General features: G+C 41.9%; 1 protein-coding gene across 2 annotated transcripts in view; it reads right to left on the bottom strand.

The window, feature by feature from the left end:
- LOC126269161 (WD repeat-containing protein 11-like) overlaps nt 1-19,963 on the bottom strand; it is a 220,153-nt gene that overhangs the window by 97,875 nt on the left and 102,315 nt on the right. For both annotated transcript variants that reach the window (XM_049973970.1, XM_049973972.1), the window contains exon 11: nt 16,288-16,514. In XM_049973970.1, coding sequence (XP_049829927.1) covers nt 16,288-16,514 — 227 coding nt within the window. The remainder of the gene's footprint in view (nt 1-16,287; nt 16,515-19,963) is intronic.

Here is a 19,963-nt window from a genome sequence, read left to right as displayed (position 1 = left end):
AATTTAATCTACCAAACAATACAAACAACCTTTCATTCCAAACTTCCAAGTCCAGTTTGATTTTTTCTGTAAATTGTAATAACTCTAACACATACATGTGAATTCTCTCTTCTACAGAGCTATAAAGGCTAAAAAAGTTGCATTTTAACTTGATCATTATTCAACACCTCTAATTTATTGAATCAGAAACATGTGGAGCAAAAATGATAATAAGAATATTACAATGCTGTCCACAGGTACCAAAAGATTGCTGACACTTGCTGTAGTTTCTGTCCATGCATAAAGGCTGTTAGTGGTACCCATTCAGTGCCCACACATGCATGGACGAGACAGGAACTGAAATTGAGGGTAGCAAAGAGAAAGTAGAAACAATGAACTCTAGTTTTAAATTTTCCTTTACAAATGAAAATCAAAGCATATTGAACCAATTTAATTCTCACACCACACAAAAATAAGTGATATAGTTATTAGTGTCAGTTGTGTTGAGCAACAACTGAAATCGCTAAAACTGAACAAAGCTTCAGCACCCAATAGAATCCCTGTCAGATTCTGCATCAAATCTGTGTCCGAGTAAACCCATCTTTTAACCACAATTTACCATACATCCTCGAACAATAAACCATTCCCATAAGTTAAAAAGAATGGATAGGTCACACAGTCTATAAGAATGGTAGCAGAAATGATTCACAAGACTATTGCCCAACTTCTTTGACATCCATTTTTTGTAGAGACTTAGAACACATTCTTAAGCTCAAAGATAAAGAGTTATCTCTAACAGAACAACTTCTTCCATGCCAACCAGCATGGATTCGGAAAACATCAATTATGTGAATCTCAACTCTCACTTTTTCCACATAACATCCTGAAAGCTACAGATCAAGGCTGTCAGGTAAATGTGGTATATGTACACTCCTGGAAATTGAAATAAGAACACCGTGAATTCATTGTCCCAGGAAGGGGAAACTTTATTGACACTTCCCTGGGGTCAGATACATCACATGATCACACTGACAGAACCACAGGCACATAGACACAGGCAACAGAGCATGCACAATTTCGGCACTAGTACAGTGTATATCCACCTTTTGCAGCAATGCAGGCTGCTATTCTCCCATGGAGACGATCATAGAGATGCTGGATGTAGTCCTGTGGAATGGCTTGCCATGCCATTTCCACCTGGCGCCTCAGTTGGACCAGCGTTCGTGCTGGACGTGCAGACCGCGTGAGACGATGCTTCATCCAGTCCCAAACATGCTCAATGGGGGACAGATCCGGAGATCTTGCTGGCCAGGGTAGTTGACTTACACCTTCTAGAGCACGTTGGGTGGCACGTGATACATGCGGGCGTGCATTGTCCTGTTGGAACAGCAAGTTCCCTTGCCGGTCTAGGAATGGTAGAACGATGGGTTCGATGACGGTTTGGATGTACCGTGCACTATTCAGTGTCCCCTCGACGATCACCAGTGTAGGAGATCGCTCCCCACACCATGATGCCGGGTGTTGGCCCTGTGTGCCTCGGTCGTATGCAGTCCTGATTGTGGCGCTCACCTGCACCGCGCCAAACACGCATACGACCATCATTGGCACCAAGGCAGAAGCGACTCATCGCTGAAGATGACATGTCTCCATTCGTCCCTCCATTCATGCCTGTCGCGACACCACTGGAGGTGGGCTGCACGATGTTGGGGCGTGAGCGGAAGACGGCCTAACGGTGTGCGGGACCGTAGCCCAGCTTCATGGAGACGGTTGCAAATGGTCCTCGCTGATACCCCAGGAGCAACAGTGTCCCTAATTTGCTGGGAAGTGGCGGTGCGGTCCCCTACGGCACTGCGTAGGATCCTACAGACATGGCGTGCATCCGTGCATCGCTGCGGTCCGGTCCCAGGTCGACGGGCACGTGCACCTTCTGCCGACCACTGGCGACAACATCGATGTACTGTGGAGACCTCACGCCCCACGTGTTGAGCAATTGGGCGGTACGTCCACCCGGCCTCCCGCATGCCCACTATACGCCCTCGCTCAAAGTCCGTCAACTGCACATACGGTTCATGTCCACGCTGTCGCGGCATGCTACCAGTGTTAAAGACTGCGATGGAGCTCCGTATGCCACGGCAAACTGGCTGACACTGACGGCGGCGGTGCACAAATGCTGCGCAGCTAGTGCCATTCGACGGCCAACACCGCGGTTCCTGGTGTGTCCGCTGTGCTGTGCGTGTGATCATTGCTTGTACAGCCCTCTTGCAGTGTCCGGAGCAAGTATGGTGGGTCTGACACACCGGTGTCAATGTGTTCTTTTTTCCATTTCCAGGAGTGTAGATTTCTGGAATGCATTTGACACAGTATCGCACCTACACTCATTATAAAATGTATGATCATACGTGTATGTGGTATCCAGCAAAATTTGTGATTGGATTGTGGATTTTTTGGTAGGAAGGAGAGTCATCAATAGAAGCAGAAGTAACTTGAGGTGTGCCACAGGGAAGCGTATTGGGACCATTAATGTTCATGTTATATATTAATGACATTGCAGACAATATCAACAGTAACCTCAAACTTTTTGCAGTTGATACAGTTATCTATACTGATGTAATGTCTAACAAAGCTGCTGACAGGATTTTGAAGAGTTGCAAATAGTGGCAATTTGCTTTAAATTTTCATAAATGTAAAAATCACATAGGCTCATGTAGGTAAAGCAGGCATAAGACTTCATTCAATGGTAGAATACTAGGGTAATGCAATCAGTCTACAAAGCACATTCCTTACAAAATACTAGTGCATCCATCCTACAGTACAGCTCAAGTGTGTGAGACCCATACCAAATAGGACTAACATGGGATATTGAATGTATACAGAAAAGAGCATCATGAGTAGTCACAGGTTTGTTTGACTTATGAGAGAATGTCATTGAGCTGCTGAAAGTACTTAACTGGAAGACACTGGAAGATAGACACAAACTATCCCAAGGATGTCTACTAACAAAGCTTCAAGAACCGGCTTTAAATGACAAACCTAGGAATATAACACAACCCCCTACAATTCGCTCCTGTAGAAGACTGTGACTAGAAGATTAGATTAATATAGCACACACAGAGACATTCAAACAGTCACTCTTCCTACACTCCATATGTTAATGGAATAAGAAGAAGCCTTAATAAATGGTACAATGGCAAAGTACCGTCTCTCATGCACTTCAAAGTGGTTTGCAGAGTTTGGATGTATTTGTAAATGTAGTATCAATATTCACTAGAGTATAGAACCAGAGCTGGGGTAAAGTCTACTGCAGAAACTTATTTCCTATGTAGGTAATACACTCCTTATTTGAATACCTAACAATGCAATTAATACATTAGTGATACGAACATTTTAGATTGTGGCAGTGCTTGAAGTGTCATTTTTACAGTGCCTTTTTTTACTTTAAAAATATATGTAGGACGGTAAGAGCTACTTCTTGACTCTGTGGGCTTCATCAAAAACTGAAGGACAAATCACTACCAGAAAGTACAAAATACAACGTGTCGATGATACCTTGCTATCATTTAAAAAATTATCACTACAAAACTATTAGAGAAAGACAACCATGGTTTGTCTTAAAACATTTAACAGCTTTCAAAGATTTTTTTCATGTTTTACTTTGTTGTAGATTTGTCTTGGAGTGCATCAAAATGGCGAGACACTAGGAGATGGCACAACGCATCATCTGGTATGCAGAATTCTAATCTGTGACACTGTCACACTAGTATGGGAGAGTATCACAGGCAAAAATAAGCATAATGCAGTGGTTAAAATTTTTTAGAGAGACAGACAGTTCAAAGACATTCTTTAAAGTGGACATCACTCTGTGTCTCAAGAATGTGTAGTTCCAAGAAGTCAATTCATTGTACATCCAAAAAATTGCAGGAAGCACTATCAACTATCCATACAACATTATGTAAGTGGTTCTGTGTTTCTGCATAGAAAGTGCATACGGTCGAAGCACTGAAGTCAAATAAATGTCTATTGTACACATCCATGTATCCCATGCTGGCAACCACAGATGCTGACAACGACTACTTGATTAAATGCCCATTTTCATATGAAGCAATGTTCCATATTTCTGGAGATATGAATCACCATGACATTACAATCTGGTGCTGCAAATATCCAAACTACAGGTGAACACATCCATGATAGACCACAACTTAATGTCTGTTAAGGCCTAATGCACAATAGGGTAACAAGCCTATTTTTTCTTCAAAGTGAAAACCACAATGGGAAATGTTACCTGGACATGCTTGAACAGTTCCTGCTACCACAAATCACAGAGCTGCAGCCATTGTTCATCTTCCAGCACCATGGTGCACTGCCACATTTGAGTTTGAGTGTGTAGGATGTTCTGAATGACACAATTTACAAGAGGTGGAAGGGTTGTGATGGTCCCATCACTCTTCCGATTTTATGCCATTAGACATCTTTTCATTGGGTTCTGTCAAGAATCGCATGCACACAGCATCAATCAATGACAATGCTACCTTTCATGCACAAATCAATGAAGCAATAAAAAATGTTGACGCTGTAATGCTGACCCACACTTGGCCAGAACACTAATATCACCTTAATGTTCTACGAATGACTGCAGCATATATTCAAATTCTGGCATAATAAATAAAAACTTAGAAAATTCTTATTAAATGTTTTACAACAAAACATCATTGTTTACCTCTAATAGTTCCCAAGTTATGATTGTCTGAAATGATAGTAGGACTTTGTAGACACACTGTATGTCCAGTCACTCCTATACAGGTCACCACTCACTTGGAGGCTTAACAGGAGTTATTTATTGGCAAGTTATTGATAATTTAATTTTTTTACATGTTCATTATTATTGGCTGTACTCTGTACACTTTCCCATGACTTACATGCCTAAGCAGCCTGTATTTCAGGCTAGAAGTAGTTAGGTCAAATTCAGGTTATTGATAGACCACACTTTGGCAGCAACCAATACAGTGCAATGTCACATGTGGTGCTGGAGAATGCATGGAGAGGCAACGATCTGTGTTCTCCCAGAATTCAGTGTGATAATACACAATCCTCCTTCCTGTCCTTTCCCTACTTTTACAGATTTCTGTCCACCTCACATCATCAGCTGCAATGGCTCCTCCTATCTTTTGGTGGCAAGTCCACCATCCTTGTGTGTGCCTCTCATGTACTGATCGATGAATTATAGCTTTACAGTGCTTTAACTAGGGATAGATACGTATCACAGCTATTCATAGTGGTAAAATCTTGACTGACTTGTGTATAATTGCAGCCCATCAAAAATATCAATAAAAAGATCACAATCCAATGTTTGGGACAGGACTACTTTGTCAGTTCACTTGTGACTTCTTGGGGGTGACAGAAGTCAATGAGACTGTTATTGATAACTCCCATGCTGTTGCCTACTGAGACAGTCAACAGACTGTAAGAATTCGAGATGGATTCTGTGGTGGATTTGCCAACTTCCTCACTCGAGGTATATTGTACATTCTGAATCCAACAAAGACACATGCTGACCTGGCTATGAGAATGGGTTCAGCTGCTCTCTTTTCAAGGAACTTGCCCAATGTTAGAACAACTCAGTTACACTACACTGTTTCACCCACTGTTATGGACTTGGTTATCTCCATAACCAAAACTGTCATTCGTATTACAGTACCCATGTTTTATTTTTGTCCTTTTTGTGAGCAATTGTCATGGAAATAAAGGGTATTTTACACACATACTACAATGAACTTTCATTGCACAATATACAATTTCTTCAAACAAATTTCAGGCTTGCAGCCAATTGTCATTTAATACATTGCGCAATATTTCATCTGGGCACCTGCCAAGTCATCTTCAGATAAGCCATCACAGACTGACAAACACGTACTCCATTCCACAATATACAGCACATTATGAGTATTCCAAGCAGGTGTCAAAATTCAAGTTAACAGATGGATCACACTTCCCGGTGGCAGCACTGTCACTGGTGAAACCATGGAACTCAACTGTCTTCTGTGTTATCAGATGCCAAGACCATTGGTGCACCTTGCCGCTTTCGATTAGAATAAATTGTGGAGATGATGGGTTCAACACACTATCCACATGGTAACTGCTATCACGGTTCATCAGGTTTTCCACCAGGTGTATTTCCATGGATTGTTCAATAATGGAGTCTCAAAAAGGTGATGCTGCACTCATAAACTTCTATCATACTCCCTTGAATGTCCATTGGAAATACATTGTTCATCAAATAGTGGATTTGCTTGGTTGTGAAAGTGAAATGTTCTTGCTCAGTGCACCATTCTTTCACAGTGCATATGGTGTGTTCTATGCAAGTCACACCACAGTGACCAGGTATTTTGAAAATCCCAGCCTTCCACAATAACAAATTCACAGGTCCTAAAAGGTCTGCAATCTTTGACGGTGGACATAAAATCACTTTTACTTGAAATTTACAGAGGTTTCTTGATATTTTAAACAAAATGTTACCCACAAAAGGAAGAAAAGCCAAAGACTTTATTGGCATGTACTCCTCTTTATCCACTTCCTGATTTTTAATTTTAACTGACAGTGCCCTGTTAATCTGCTGGGTGGAACATTCATTTCTTCTAAACGCTGCCTTTAACTGGGCAAGCTCTTTAGGCAAACTATCTACATCTGAGACAGTGTGAGCTCTGTGTACAAGTGTTTTAAGCATGCTCATATTTTGCAACAGGTGATGAGAAATTTGTCCTTGCAAATAGAAATCAGTGTGAGTGGGTTTACAATAAAATGAATGCTACAGAGACCCATCATTCTTTCATCTACCCAAAACATCCAAGAAAGGCAGACAACCATCTTTCTCTATTTCCAGGGAGAACCGAATGTTGTCGTGAATACGGATGAGGTTGTGAAGAAACTCTATCAGTTTATCTTTTCCATGACGTCACTATGAAAGTATCGCCCACATACCTCCAAAATAAAGTTGGTTTAAGGGCAGCTGATCCAAGTGCTCTGTACTCAAAATCCTCCATAAAATTGTTGAACAACATAAGAGACAACGGGCTGCCCCTGGAAGTGCCGTCAGTCTGTTCAAAATATTCTTGGTTGAACAAAAAATAGGTTGAGGTTAGAACATTCTGAAACAAGGCAATGATGTCTGCTTTTGCCAATTAGTGTCACAAAATCTGCAAGAGGCACCTTTGTAAAAAGTGATCCCACATCAGAGCTGACCAAATGGCCAGAACTACTTAGACGAAGAGTCCCCCAGTGTATAGATAAACTCAGCTGAGTTACGGTTGTGATGTAAGCACTTTCCCAGCAATGGGGTCAGCAAAGAAGAGAGGTGTTTGGCTAAATCATACGTATCATATGTATTATATGCAAAGCATTCCAATGTTGCTCACTATTGGACATAATGGAACACTTTTCTTATGAATTTTTTGGAGGCCATGCTGTCATGGTGGTACACAACCATTTGGTCTTGACCTCTTACTGATCTCTTGAGGCAAGAAGGAAGAATTCAGTAGTGTAAGTGTTTTCATTGCACTTGTCCTCTAGGGTCATAATGAGTCAGTATCTTCTCTTAGATTTTGTAGTGCAGTTTTTCTGCATTTATTAAGTTACTACACCTAGGAGGAACTTTCAAAAGCGCTTAGCTAGTTTCCCTTCTTATTTCTTCTGCAGCATCTGAAGGATGGTGAGGTACAACTTCTTTAACATCACTCACAAAACTAATTACAGGTGGAGCTCTAGGTGTAGCAGCAAAATAGAGCACCTTGCTTAATACAGTCAGCATCGCATCACCCAAATTTTTCACCATGAAACTGACAATGTAACATCATGCAGTTACCAGTTGGAGCAATGACTGCTGTGGCAACAGATGATCAAATTTTGACATCTGCTGGAAACTTCCATCCTTTTGGATCCAACTGAACTTAGCCAAAGTCACTCCACCAATTCAATCCCATAATACAGGAGATACGGATGGGTTGCAACCTTTATATACAACTGCCACAGTTCGGAAATCACATCCAGTCTTTGTTTTGTAAAGCAAATCCTCTCTCTAACTATAGCATGACTAGCTTTCTCAGTTATCTTCCGTGGAGTGCGGTCTTTATAAAATACATCACTTTGGCAAATTTTAGTATTATGCCATGTGTTGTAACACGGTTCATGTTTTCCATTGCACCTCACATAGTATAGACCGGAACTGTCTGCTAGGCATGCCCGATGTCAACTGACTGGGCACGGCCCGTGCTGCCCGAGTTGTTGTTGTTGTTCTGCCATCAGAGGGCGCGGCCGAATTCTCGTGCGCCTCCCGCGATCTTTCTGGTGGCTACTGCACTCCTCCTCCTTCGGGGGGCAAAGCCACTGTGATCCACTGTGTTGGAAGGTGGAGCATCATGCAGTAGCGATGACCTCCATGTCCATTGGAAGGCTGGATTCGGGGGGGGTCTGCCAACCCTAGAGCCGGAACCTTCGAATACGGTTGGAAGTGATCCACATGGAGAGGCCCCCATCATCCCACCACCAGAGACCGGGACAGAACGGGCGACAAGCCGTCGAACTCCGGATCCCGGTCCACCTCGGGAGGGGCAAGACCCAGTGGCGGGAACGATGGGGAAGGGATGGCCACAGGTGAACCAGCCTCCTGAGAAACCGGGCCTGCGAGGGGGGCCGGCTCTCGCCGGGGCATCTCTAATGATGGTGATACCAGTGCTGGAGCTACTGGAGGCCACCAAGGCTGAGAACCACCGCAGTGTGGCAGAGTCACAGGTGGGAGGGGCAGTAGTGTCCCCTGAGAAAACAACACGGGTGCCGGCAATGGGGAAGCCGCCGCCCGAGTCGTCAGAGGTTGGGTGCCCAAACATGGATGTAGCTGATTTTGGTGATGACGTATCTCCTGGTCCCCCGCCTGCAAGGTATAGAGCCGGCGGCCATTGCGGTGCAGGACCACCGCTGGTATCCAACTTAGATTGCAAGCAAACCCACGGGCCCAGACCGACATACCCGGTGCAAAGCCGCGTACGCCGTTTTGCGAAGACCGACGAGGATCAGGCCTGAGGAGGTGCAGCAGAGTCCTAGGTTGGCGCCCATGGAGGAGCTCTGCGGGGCTGCGTTCTCCCATCAGTGTGGTCCGGTATGCCATCAGGAAAAACATCAACGCCTCTTCTGCAGGAAATTTGTGCACATACGTTTTCATCTGTGTCTTAAATGTGCGCACCATGCGCTTGGCTTCCCCATTCGATTGGGGATGAAAGGGCGGAGAGCAAACGTGCCGAATACCGATGCACCTACAAAAATCCTGGAAGGTCTACGAAATAAACTGAGGTCCATTTTCCGATACCAAGGTGATTTGCAGACCTTCCACAGAAAAGATTTTTGCTAGTGCCTGGATTGCAACTTCTGAAGTGGTTGAGGAGCAGCAAACCACACATGGGAATCGGGAATAAGCATCAATGACAATCAGCCAAAAGCCATTGAGAAAGGGGCCCGCAAAATTTATGTGAACACGTTCCCATGCCTGGGTTGCAGGTGGCCATAAAGAGAATGCTGACCTGGTAGATGCCTTTTGGCTCGCACACTGGGAACAGGCGGCTACCAAGTGCTCAATTTCTCTGTCAATACAGGGCCAGTATACATGTCTGCGAGACAAGGTTTTAGTACAGGAAACACCCCAGTGCCCTTCATGTAATAACGTGAGGACCTCCCTTCACAAACTTGCAGGAACAACCACGCAAGGAGCTGTATCATTGGTAGCCAGAAGGAGAACTCCTTCCAAGACTGAGAGGCAGTCTCGTAGAACAAAATAATTACGAAGAGGGTCCAAGGCCTGGAGGTCGGGACGACCACCCCTGATGAATGAGGTGAACTGCTTGCCAGAGAACCGGGTCAGCTGCTGTGTCACTGGTGACCCTAGAACTAGCAATCGGGAAGCCATAAACCGCTTGGCGGGACGCCACACCAAAATGAAAACACATAATCTCCTCCCGATCGAACTTAGGATCCGGGCCTACCGGAAGATGGGAAAGAGCGTCAGTGTTGGCATGCTGTTCGGTAGGGCAAAAATTAATGTCATAATGTACTTAGAGAGGACAAAGGCCCAGCGCTGCAGTCTGTGGGCCGCCCTATCTGGAATCTGAGAGGCGGGGCCAAATAACGATATTAATGGCTTATGGTCAGTGATTAACTGAAACTTCGTGTCATACAAGAAAGGGTGAAACTTGGTAACAGCGTAGACAATGGCCAGAGCCGCTTTTTCGATCTGGGAGTAATGGGCCTGTGCAGGACTAAGAGTTTTAGACGCAAACGCCACTGGCTGCTCGGAGCCATCCGCTTTGCGATGGGCCAGGACCGCCCCCACCCCATACTGCGAAGCATCTGTAGCCAAAACCAACAGCTAATTGGGGTCAAAAGTAGCCAAACAAGGTGCTGACATGAGCAGGCCCTTCAAGGAGGTGAACGCTCGCTCGCATGCAGGCAACCAATAAAAAGGAACACCCTTGCGCAGAAGGCAGTACAGGGGGCGGGCTATGGTGGAAGCCCTGGGAATGAACCGGTGGTAATAGGCAATCTTGCCTAAAAAAGCTTGTAACTCCTTCAGCAAAGCAGGCCGCAGAAGGTCGACGATACCTTGGACCAAACTTCCTAGTGGCTGGACGATGCGCTGAGAGATGGTGTAGCCCACATACTCAATGGACGGTTGGAAGAAGTTCGACTTAACACAGGTTGCAACGCAGGCCCACGGACCTGAATTTGAGAAGGAGGGTTCGAAGGTTGTGCAAGTGTTCCTTCGCGCTGCGGCCTGTGACAATTACGTTGTCCAAGTAATTAATACAATGAGGGATTGTCGACATGACGCACTCACGATAACGCTGAAATATCGCCGGGGCACTGGATATTCCGAAGAACAACTGCTGATATCGGTAAAGACCAAAGCCTCCTAAAGATCAATTTTCGAAAAATATTGGAATTAATGGTGGCCTTGAAATCGCTACAAAGACGTAATTTTGCCAAGGGTTTCCTGTAAAATAACGAGGGGTGAAGCCCACTCACTAGAAGAAATGGGAAGAATGACCCCGAGGGCTGTCAGCCGGTCTAGCTCTCCTTTTACCTGAGGGCGGAGAGCCAAGGGGATCTGCCTCACATGTAGAAAACACGGGCGAGCCGACGTCTTCAACGATAAGTGAGCTTCAAAGTCTGGAACGTGCCCCAAGCCCTCCTCAAAGATATCCTTAAAGTCAGAGATCAAAGATTCCAATGATTGATAGGGAACATCTTCAGAGACCAACTGTATGGTGTCTGTGATAGAAAAACCGATAGCTTGAAAGGTATCCAATCCAAAAAGGTTAGCAGAGCTCGCATCACTGACAACAATAAAAGTCAGGGACCGAGTGACTGATATGTAAGTAACGTCCCATCCTTGTCGCCAATTGTGTTGTAACACCATTCACGTTTTCCCTCGCACTTCACATAGTGTAGACTGGGAACTGTCTGCTAGGTATGCCCGATGTCAACTGACTGGGCACAGCCCGTGCTGCCCGAGTTGTTGTTGTTGTTGTTGTTGTTGTTGTTGTAGTAGTTGTAGTTGTAGTTGTTCCGCCGGCAGAGGGTGCGGCCGAATTCTCGCATGCCCTCTGGTGGACGGGACTTTACTTGAGGCAACTACTGTCCATGATGCGCCTCCCATGATCTTTCTGGTGGCTACTGCACCATGATTCCAACATCTGAATAAAAAGCTTACAGAACTTAAGAGTTTTCCTCTCTTACCATGTCACTTGATAAAACTTTGAACATGTGAGATCGTCTCCTCCCCGGAAAGGTGTCTGATGTGAATTTTAAAATTTTCCTAGACAATTGAATCTACAAACAAATTTCAGGCTTGCAGCCAATCATTGTTTAACTCATTGCATGATATTTTATAGGGCACTAGTCACCTTCAGGAGAGCCACCAAAAACTGATGAATGCATTGTCTTTTCCATCCCATATTCCAGGCATGTGTCAGAATTCAAGTTGACAGTTGCAGCACTCCTCTCTTCTGTATCATGGGGCTGGGTTGATAAACTGACTTCAGCCAAGTTCAGTTGGCAAAATTTGATCATGTGTTGCCACAGCAATCACCACAAGAGGTAAATGAATGACATTCCATTGTCAGTTTCAAGGAGAAAAATTTGTAGAATGCAATGCTGACTGTATTACGCAAGGGACTACTTTTGCTCCCGCACCTAGAACACCACTTTTAGTTAGTTTTGTGAGTGGTGATGAAGTTTTACAACACCTCCCTTGGATGCTGCACAAGAAATATGAAGGGAAACTTGCTGTGCTCTCCTGAAAGATCCTCCTCAATGTAGTAACGATTGCAGAAAGGGTTGCACTAAAAAATCAATGAGAGGACACTGATGTGGTACTGAAGGCTGACAAAGGTACTGCAACCATTTTCTTACCTCATAATGTGTATGATAAGTTGTATGGTCTGCTAAGCGACTCTACCTATATGACGGTTGATTACGACCCTACAGGGAGTGTGCAATGGAAAACTTCTGCACTATTGCATTCCTTCTCCTTATCTTTAGAGATCATCAAGATGTTAAGAACACCTGGTTGTGTACCACCATGACTGTATGGCCTTCCAAAAATTTACACGAAAAGTGTTCCATTATGTCCAGTAGTGAGCAATAAAGGAACACCTACACATGATTTAGCCAAACATCTCACTTTCTTGCTGAGACAGTTTGTGGGAAAATACCAACATCACATCCACAGGTCATCTGACTTTATCAATATACTGGGGGCTCACCATCTAAGCAGTTCTCACAATTTGGTTAGCGTGTATATGGTATCACTTGTTACAAGGCTGCCTCACACAGATTCTTTGACACTAATTGGCAAAAACTTTCAGGCAGATCATTGCTTTGATATGGCATGTTCTGGCCTCAACCTATTTTATGTCAACCAACATTATTTTGAACAGCCTGACGGCATTGCCAGTGGCAGCCCACTGTCTCTCATTGCAGTCAACCATTTTATGCAGGATTGTGGGTAGAGAGCACTTGAATCAGCTGCCCTTAAACCAACTTTATTTTGGAGGTATGTGGACGATACTTTCATAGTGACCTCGTGGAAAAGATAAACTGATAAGAGTTTCTTCACAACCTCATCTGTATTCACAACAACATTCGCTTCTCCCTGGAAATAGAGAAAGATGGTTGTCTGCCTTTCTTGAATGTTTTGGTTACATGAAGGAATAATGGCTCTCTGGGGCATTCATTTTATTGTAAACCCACTCACACTGATTTCTATTTGCAAAAACAAAGTTCTCATCACCTGTCACAAACTATCATCATGCTTAAAACACTCATACACAGAGATCACACTGTCTCAGATCTAGATAGTTTGCCTAAAGAGCTTGTTCAGTTAAAGACAGTGTTTAGAAGAAATGGATGTTCCACGCAGCAGATTAACAGGGCACTGTCAGTTAAAATCAGGAAATGGATAAAGAGGAGAACATGCCAATAAAGTCTTTGGCTTTTCTTCCTTTTGTGGGTAACATTTTGTTTAAAATATCAAGAAACCTCTGTAAATTTCAAGTAAAAGTGATTTTATGTCCACCGTCAAAGATTGCAGACCTTTTAGGATCTGTGAAGGAAAATTTGTTATTGTGGAAGGCTGGGATTTTCAAAATACCTGGTCACTGTGGTATGGCTTACATCGAACACACCATATGCACTGTGAAAGTATGGTGCACTGAGCAAGAACATTTCACTTTCACAACCAAGCAAATCCAATATTGCCAACCACTGTATTTCCACTGGCATTCCATGGAGTACGATAGATTGATTCTGAGGGCAGCAACATCTTTTTGGTACTCCATTATTAAACAATCTATGGAAATACACCTGGTGGAAAATCTGATGAACCATGATAGCAGCTACCAGCTGGATAGTGCACGGAACCCTCCATCTCCACAATTTGTTCTAATCAAAGACAACAGAGTGCGCCAATGGCTGAGGCGAATAGTAAAACAGTGGTCAGCTGACCTTCGTGGTTCCACCAGCAAGGGTGCTGCCACCAGGAAGGGTGATCCATCTGTCAATTTGAATTTTGATGCATGCGCAGAATACTCACAGCGTAATGTGGACTGGAGTACATCTTCGTTAGTCTTCGATGGCTTACCTGAAGATGACTGGCAGATGCCCAGTCAAAATATCATGTTATGAATTAAATGACAACCAACTGCCAGCTCAAAATATGTTTGAACCTTCAATTTGCCATGAAAATTTTAAAATTCATAATATGTAATATACTGACAGAGCACTGTTATATTCTTAGTCACAACAAAGTTGAAAGCATCGGGTTGGACGTTCCCTTACTGAAAATGTACACAGTAACCAGTTAGAAAGTACAAGCCACTAAGTAATTGTGTACAGTCTGCTCTCCTCTAGAGCAGTTATCAAGCTAGCATTGCTAAAATTCAAAAATCAAACTCTTAGCATTCATGAGATAAAAATATTTAAAATTGTAAGATAGAGTTGAATTTCACGGTCTTGTTGCTTTATGTTCAGTATTTTCTAACTGTACTCTAACATCAAATATTTCATGCATTACAGCATATTAGTCTCAAAACTTATATTTTATTTCTTGTTAATAGTGAATTTGTCACTAGAAGTGTTCTCAATAAATCACACTCTGACATCATCATACTGCACTGTGCAACAGAATTAAAGGATCACTTTTTCAAAACCCAATAACTGTCCCCCATTGAAATGCATAAGTTTGAAATTTGGCTCAGAAGTGCCTACAACTTTCCATTGCAATGGTGCAAAAGTGTGGTGCCCTGTGACGTCACTCTTCAAATTAGCAATGCTTTAAACAGTGTGGTGTCAACTCAGGCAAAAAGAAGGCCACTGCTCAAAAAGTCATGAGAGCTTAATGTGGATTAATAACTTAACATTGGCACCAAATCTCACCAAAATTCCGCCCTAAGTCACTATGGACATGCCACATGATGTGAAGGTTGTCACAGTCCCTCTTACCCAGATTTCACCCGTTACATATGTACCTGCAAAAATTTCAACACCAAATCAGTGTGGTGGCTGCTCTAGCACCTGAGGATTAGGCAACACCTTCAGCAGTTGTTGGCTGGGTTTGTTTACCTTCAGGTGGCAGGATAATTTAGTGTTGAAGTTTCTGAGAGGTACATTTGTAACATGCTCAACAAAGTTGCAAAATTGGGGGGCTTAGAGCGACCCTTTGCTGTCTTATTCATGCACATGTTAACGTTGCACTTCTGTCTGATCACATCACTGGGGGGGGGGGGGGGGGGGGGGCAGAAAACAGGAAGGTTGAAAAAGCATAAGTACCCTCTCCTGACTCAGGTTACGTTCAAATTTTGTTGAACAGTTCTGAATTGTTCCTAGTAGTTCCAACCTACAAATGAGAGCAAAAACTGCAGTCGCGCTACACTCAAAAGGGATGCAATCATGCTCAATAGGGATGTGAGCCCACAGTGTCCTTACAGAAGGGTTTAAAAATCTGAGGTGGTTAGCAATGTTGAAAGTTGTCAAGAACATCTTCCTGATGCTCACTGGACTGCAAACTGTCATTTTTAATTGCGAAATGTGTTGGAGTCAACAAACCAGGAAAAGAAAAGGTATCATTGACACACCTTATGGCACCTCCTAAGGCCTTTTTGTGTCGATTCTGGGCAGCAGTGCATCTGAAATGTTTTCCTTGTCTACCCAAAACCACGTGATTTTAACACTGTGTATCGCAGTTCTGACTTGCATCACAGAGGTGTCAAAAGAAGGGGTAAAATCTGGGTAAGAGGGGCTGTGAAAACCTTCTCATCATGTGATGTACCCACAGTGGTGTTGGGCAGAATTGTGGTGAAATTTGGTGCCAACAGGATGTCATTATCCACATTACAGCTCATATGAATTTCTGAGCTGTGCACCCCCCCCCCCCCTCCTCTCTCTCTCTCTCTCTCTCTCTCTCTCTCTCTCTCTCTCTCTCTCTCTCTCCCCCCTCCCTCCCTCCCAACCCCCTTCCCCCTCTCTCCTTCTATGTGTCAACACCTTGCTGTTTGAAGTGTCCACAATCCTGAGGGTGACATCATGGGGTGCCAAACTATTGCACACTACATTACAATGGGAGACAATTAGTAGGCTCCAAAAAATGTGATCCTTTAATTTTGTTGTACAGTTTACATATTCTATCTGCACCACATTCATAGCACTTGAATTTAATCTGTCTAATTGAGGAAACAATAACTACAAGAACAGTTAGTAACAATAAATGCTCACCTGACAGGACAAGTATGTAAAGCAAGTTCTTTGTCTACAGTCCCTGTTGCAGCATTGAGCACTTGTACTAGTCCTCCAGCAGTACCCACAGCAAGTAAAGGCTGGTATTTCTGCCAGTTTCTTGTAGTTAGTGGAGGACACATGCGGAGAGATGTCACAGGAGAGGCAAGTGAAGGCAGTAGACCAACAGCAACAATTCGCAACGGTGGAGCTGCTGCTACAGAGTCCTATGAAATTGAATTAAAATTGGGTGTAGTAAACCTTAATTAAATGACTATAAAAGTTTCATTACTATTATTTCACTGACATATGAACTATCATATTTTAAGCCTGTTAAATTTATTAAATAATGAAATAGGCACTTGAAGAAAAGAAGCACAATGATGTTTCATTTCCCAATGAATGAAATTTCAGATGAAATTTTGTTTCTTTTGAATCTACATGTTCAGTTAAGTTTTATAATAAGGCAACAACAGATAATGTCATGAAAAATGTGTTTCCAAATTTGTTAACTACATGGGTAAGCCAAACTATAAATCCAAAAGTGCTGATTTTGATCTAGTTGGTACTAGGATTTTTTCAGAGAATTTATACATTTTTATCTGTCTTAAGGCTTGTAGATATGGATTCAACATCAAACTACGAGTCCTCCTGTAACGGGATGAGTTAAATGATTTTTCAGGCCAGAGAAAGACAGGAGAGTAACAAGTTTCAATAGGATCCTTAAGACTTGTAGATATGGATTCGACATCAAACTGTGAGTCCTCCTGTAATGGGATGTGTTAAATGATTTTTCAGGTCACACAAGGACAGGAGAATAACAAGTTTCAATAGGACCACTCTTCGCAAAAACACTTTGGTGTTAAAACCCATCGTCAATTTGATAACAGCTTTGTTAACTAACATTGGTAACAATGTTTTTTGTTGTTTATACCATGAATAAAGCTGATTAGTAAACAGAACACTGTTAAACACATTAATGGAACTGTCTGGACTTGAAGAACATGTTGGGTGGACAGTGACGGCGAGACAGGGAGGAGGGGCCTTCTCTTTGTAATCTACAAGGTAGACACTAAAATTATTACCAATGCATGGAAAGAAAAATATATTAATGACAATAAGGCAAAGAAACAAGTTGGCTTTAGCAGTGGAAATAACACAACAGTCCATTTGCATGTCACAAACAAAATCATAAAATACAGAATTTGAGAAAACTTTTGACTTGGTTGCAGCCAAACCTGTACTAATACCTCTCAAGACACAAGGCACTGATTGATTTACATCAGTACAGTGAAGAATGTATAAAACAACCTACATCACAATGGTTATTTTATTTAAAATGACCAGTTTTGGTCTAGTCTTCAGAATAGCACGGTGAAGAGTAGAAATCATGCTTCTTACATAAAGAAGTCAGTGACTTAAAATAAAATAATTTATACTTACTAAAATCAATAAGTTGTTACCCATTAGCTGAAGTTGACAATGTCCAGAACAGTCAGTAGACCTCAGTCACTGAAACTGCTGCTGTTGGCAAGGCAGCATTGCATTATACAGATCTGGTGAGGGTGTGTGTGTGCTGTATGATGATAGTGTCAGCCAATGAGGAACAATCTATATAAATTACATATCATTTGAAAATACAGTTTATCTAAAAGTGAATAATTATAAAAAATAGTGACTATAGGGCATAACAGATAGTTAAATATACTGAGCAACTGCAAAAATATTATTTAAAAATTATACCTTTTGTTCTTGTAGTACCATCTGGTGAAAATAAGTTATTTAACCAGCGTAATAAATTCGTAGCATCAGTTATTTAATGAATAGAATGTGCGTATAGAATAAACAAATGGATTTATGTAAAATAATTATCCTTTATGATAATTAAACAGTAATTACTTTGTATTCTGGATAATATGAAATTTAGAAGAATATTGGTGCACCCTTCTGGCCTGAACCTACCTTTGACATCTGCTGGCTATCTTACTATGCTGTCTCTATGGCAATGCCATACACAGACAGCAAGTTCAGGCCAGAAGAGTGTGCCAACGTTCTTCTAAATTTGATATTATTCAGTATACAGTGTAATTACTGTATAATTATCATAGATGATAATTACTTTACATAAATCCATTTGTTTATTCTATATACACAGTCTACTGACCAAATAGCTGATGCTATGGATATATTATACTGGTTGAATGAATTATTTTCACCACATGGTACTACAAGAAATAAGGTTATCATTTTTAAATAACCTTATTACACTTACTTACAATTTGTAACAATCTGTTCTACCCTAGACACACTACTTTTTTATAATTATTCACTTTTAAATAAACTGTACCTTCATAATTCATGTAAATCGTTCCTCACTGGCTGCTGTTGACGTCGTACAGCACAAACACACCCTGACCAGATCTATATAACTCAATGCTGCCTAGCCAACAGCAGCAGTTTCAGCAACTACAGTCTACCAACTGTTCTGGACATCATCAACTTCAGCTGATGGCTGACAAAACTTTGATTTTAGTAAGTATAAATTACCTTTTTTTAAGTCACTGACTTCTTTATGCAACTAGCATGATTTCTATCATTCACATTGCTATTCTTAAGAGGGCCTATGACTAGATCAAAACCAGTCACTTTAAATAATAATCATCACAATCTAGAATGTTTTTCACTAATTTTATTTTAATATTTGTTTCAAATGCAGATAAAGAAATGGAAGAAATTTATACAGAACTTTCAAAATCAGATCTGAAAATGAACTATAAAAATGACTAAATAGTATACAGAGGGAACACTGTAAAGAAAATTCTACAAATTAAGAACAAATCATGATGGGTTTTTGCATTTAGGGTAATTTGAGATGACGAAAGAAATAAACTGAAGTGTAAAAATGGCCTGAAGAGCTTCTGATATACGAAATAGAGTTTTTGAAATAAAACTTCTGATGTGTCTGAAAAGGAAAGCTTAAAATCAATGTGTATTGCTACTTCTAGCTTGGACTTTTATTGCAAAAACCATTAAAAAACTGAGGTTGTTCAGTAGGCATTAGAAAGTTGCACATTTGACATTACTATGAGAGACAGCAAAACAAAAAAAATGGACCAGGGAACACACTAAAATGGTGGGACATGCAGACTGATGAATGGGTGGTACACGGACCTGGATTTTGAGGAAAAAAGCAACCTCCTAATAGGAGGAGAATGCCCAATATCAGAAAATAAGCAGAGTATCACAGATGTGCACTTTTGAAGATCATAATTCATGGTGAAGAAATCTGGTGGAAGTATTTTGCCCAGCAGTGGACATCATATGGCTGTTGATGAATACTAATGCACTGTGTACTTTATATTTTGAGGCTTTTCTGAAGAAGTGTGTGTGTAGTTTGTCTTCTGCTGGACACAAGTAAGAATTAAATTGGATGCTGCCCATCCACAAGAAGATGCACATTACTTCTCAGAAGACAACATAAGATCTTGTATCTAATGGCTTAAGGGTAGAATAATAACCATAAACACCTAGAGTACACAAAGCAAAATTTAATAGCTCCATGAAGCAAAATGAGTGACTGTCACATGCAGACTGAGCTGGTGCATTCTCAAGGAGCAAAAACAATCTCTTGAACAGCTTCCCATAATGCTTCATCTTGACAGCCTTCTATAATATC

The sequence above is a fragment of the Schistocerca gregaria genome, chromosome 1 (assembly GCF_023897955.1).
Source record: "Schistocerca gregaria isolate iqSchGreg1 chromosome 1, iqSchGreg1.2, whole genome shotgun sequence".
Taxonomy (NCBI): Eukaryota; Metazoa; Arthropoda; class Insecta; order Orthoptera; family Acrididae; genus Schistocerca; species Schistocerca gregaria.
This window is presented reverse-complemented; position numbering and strand designations above follow the sequence as displayed.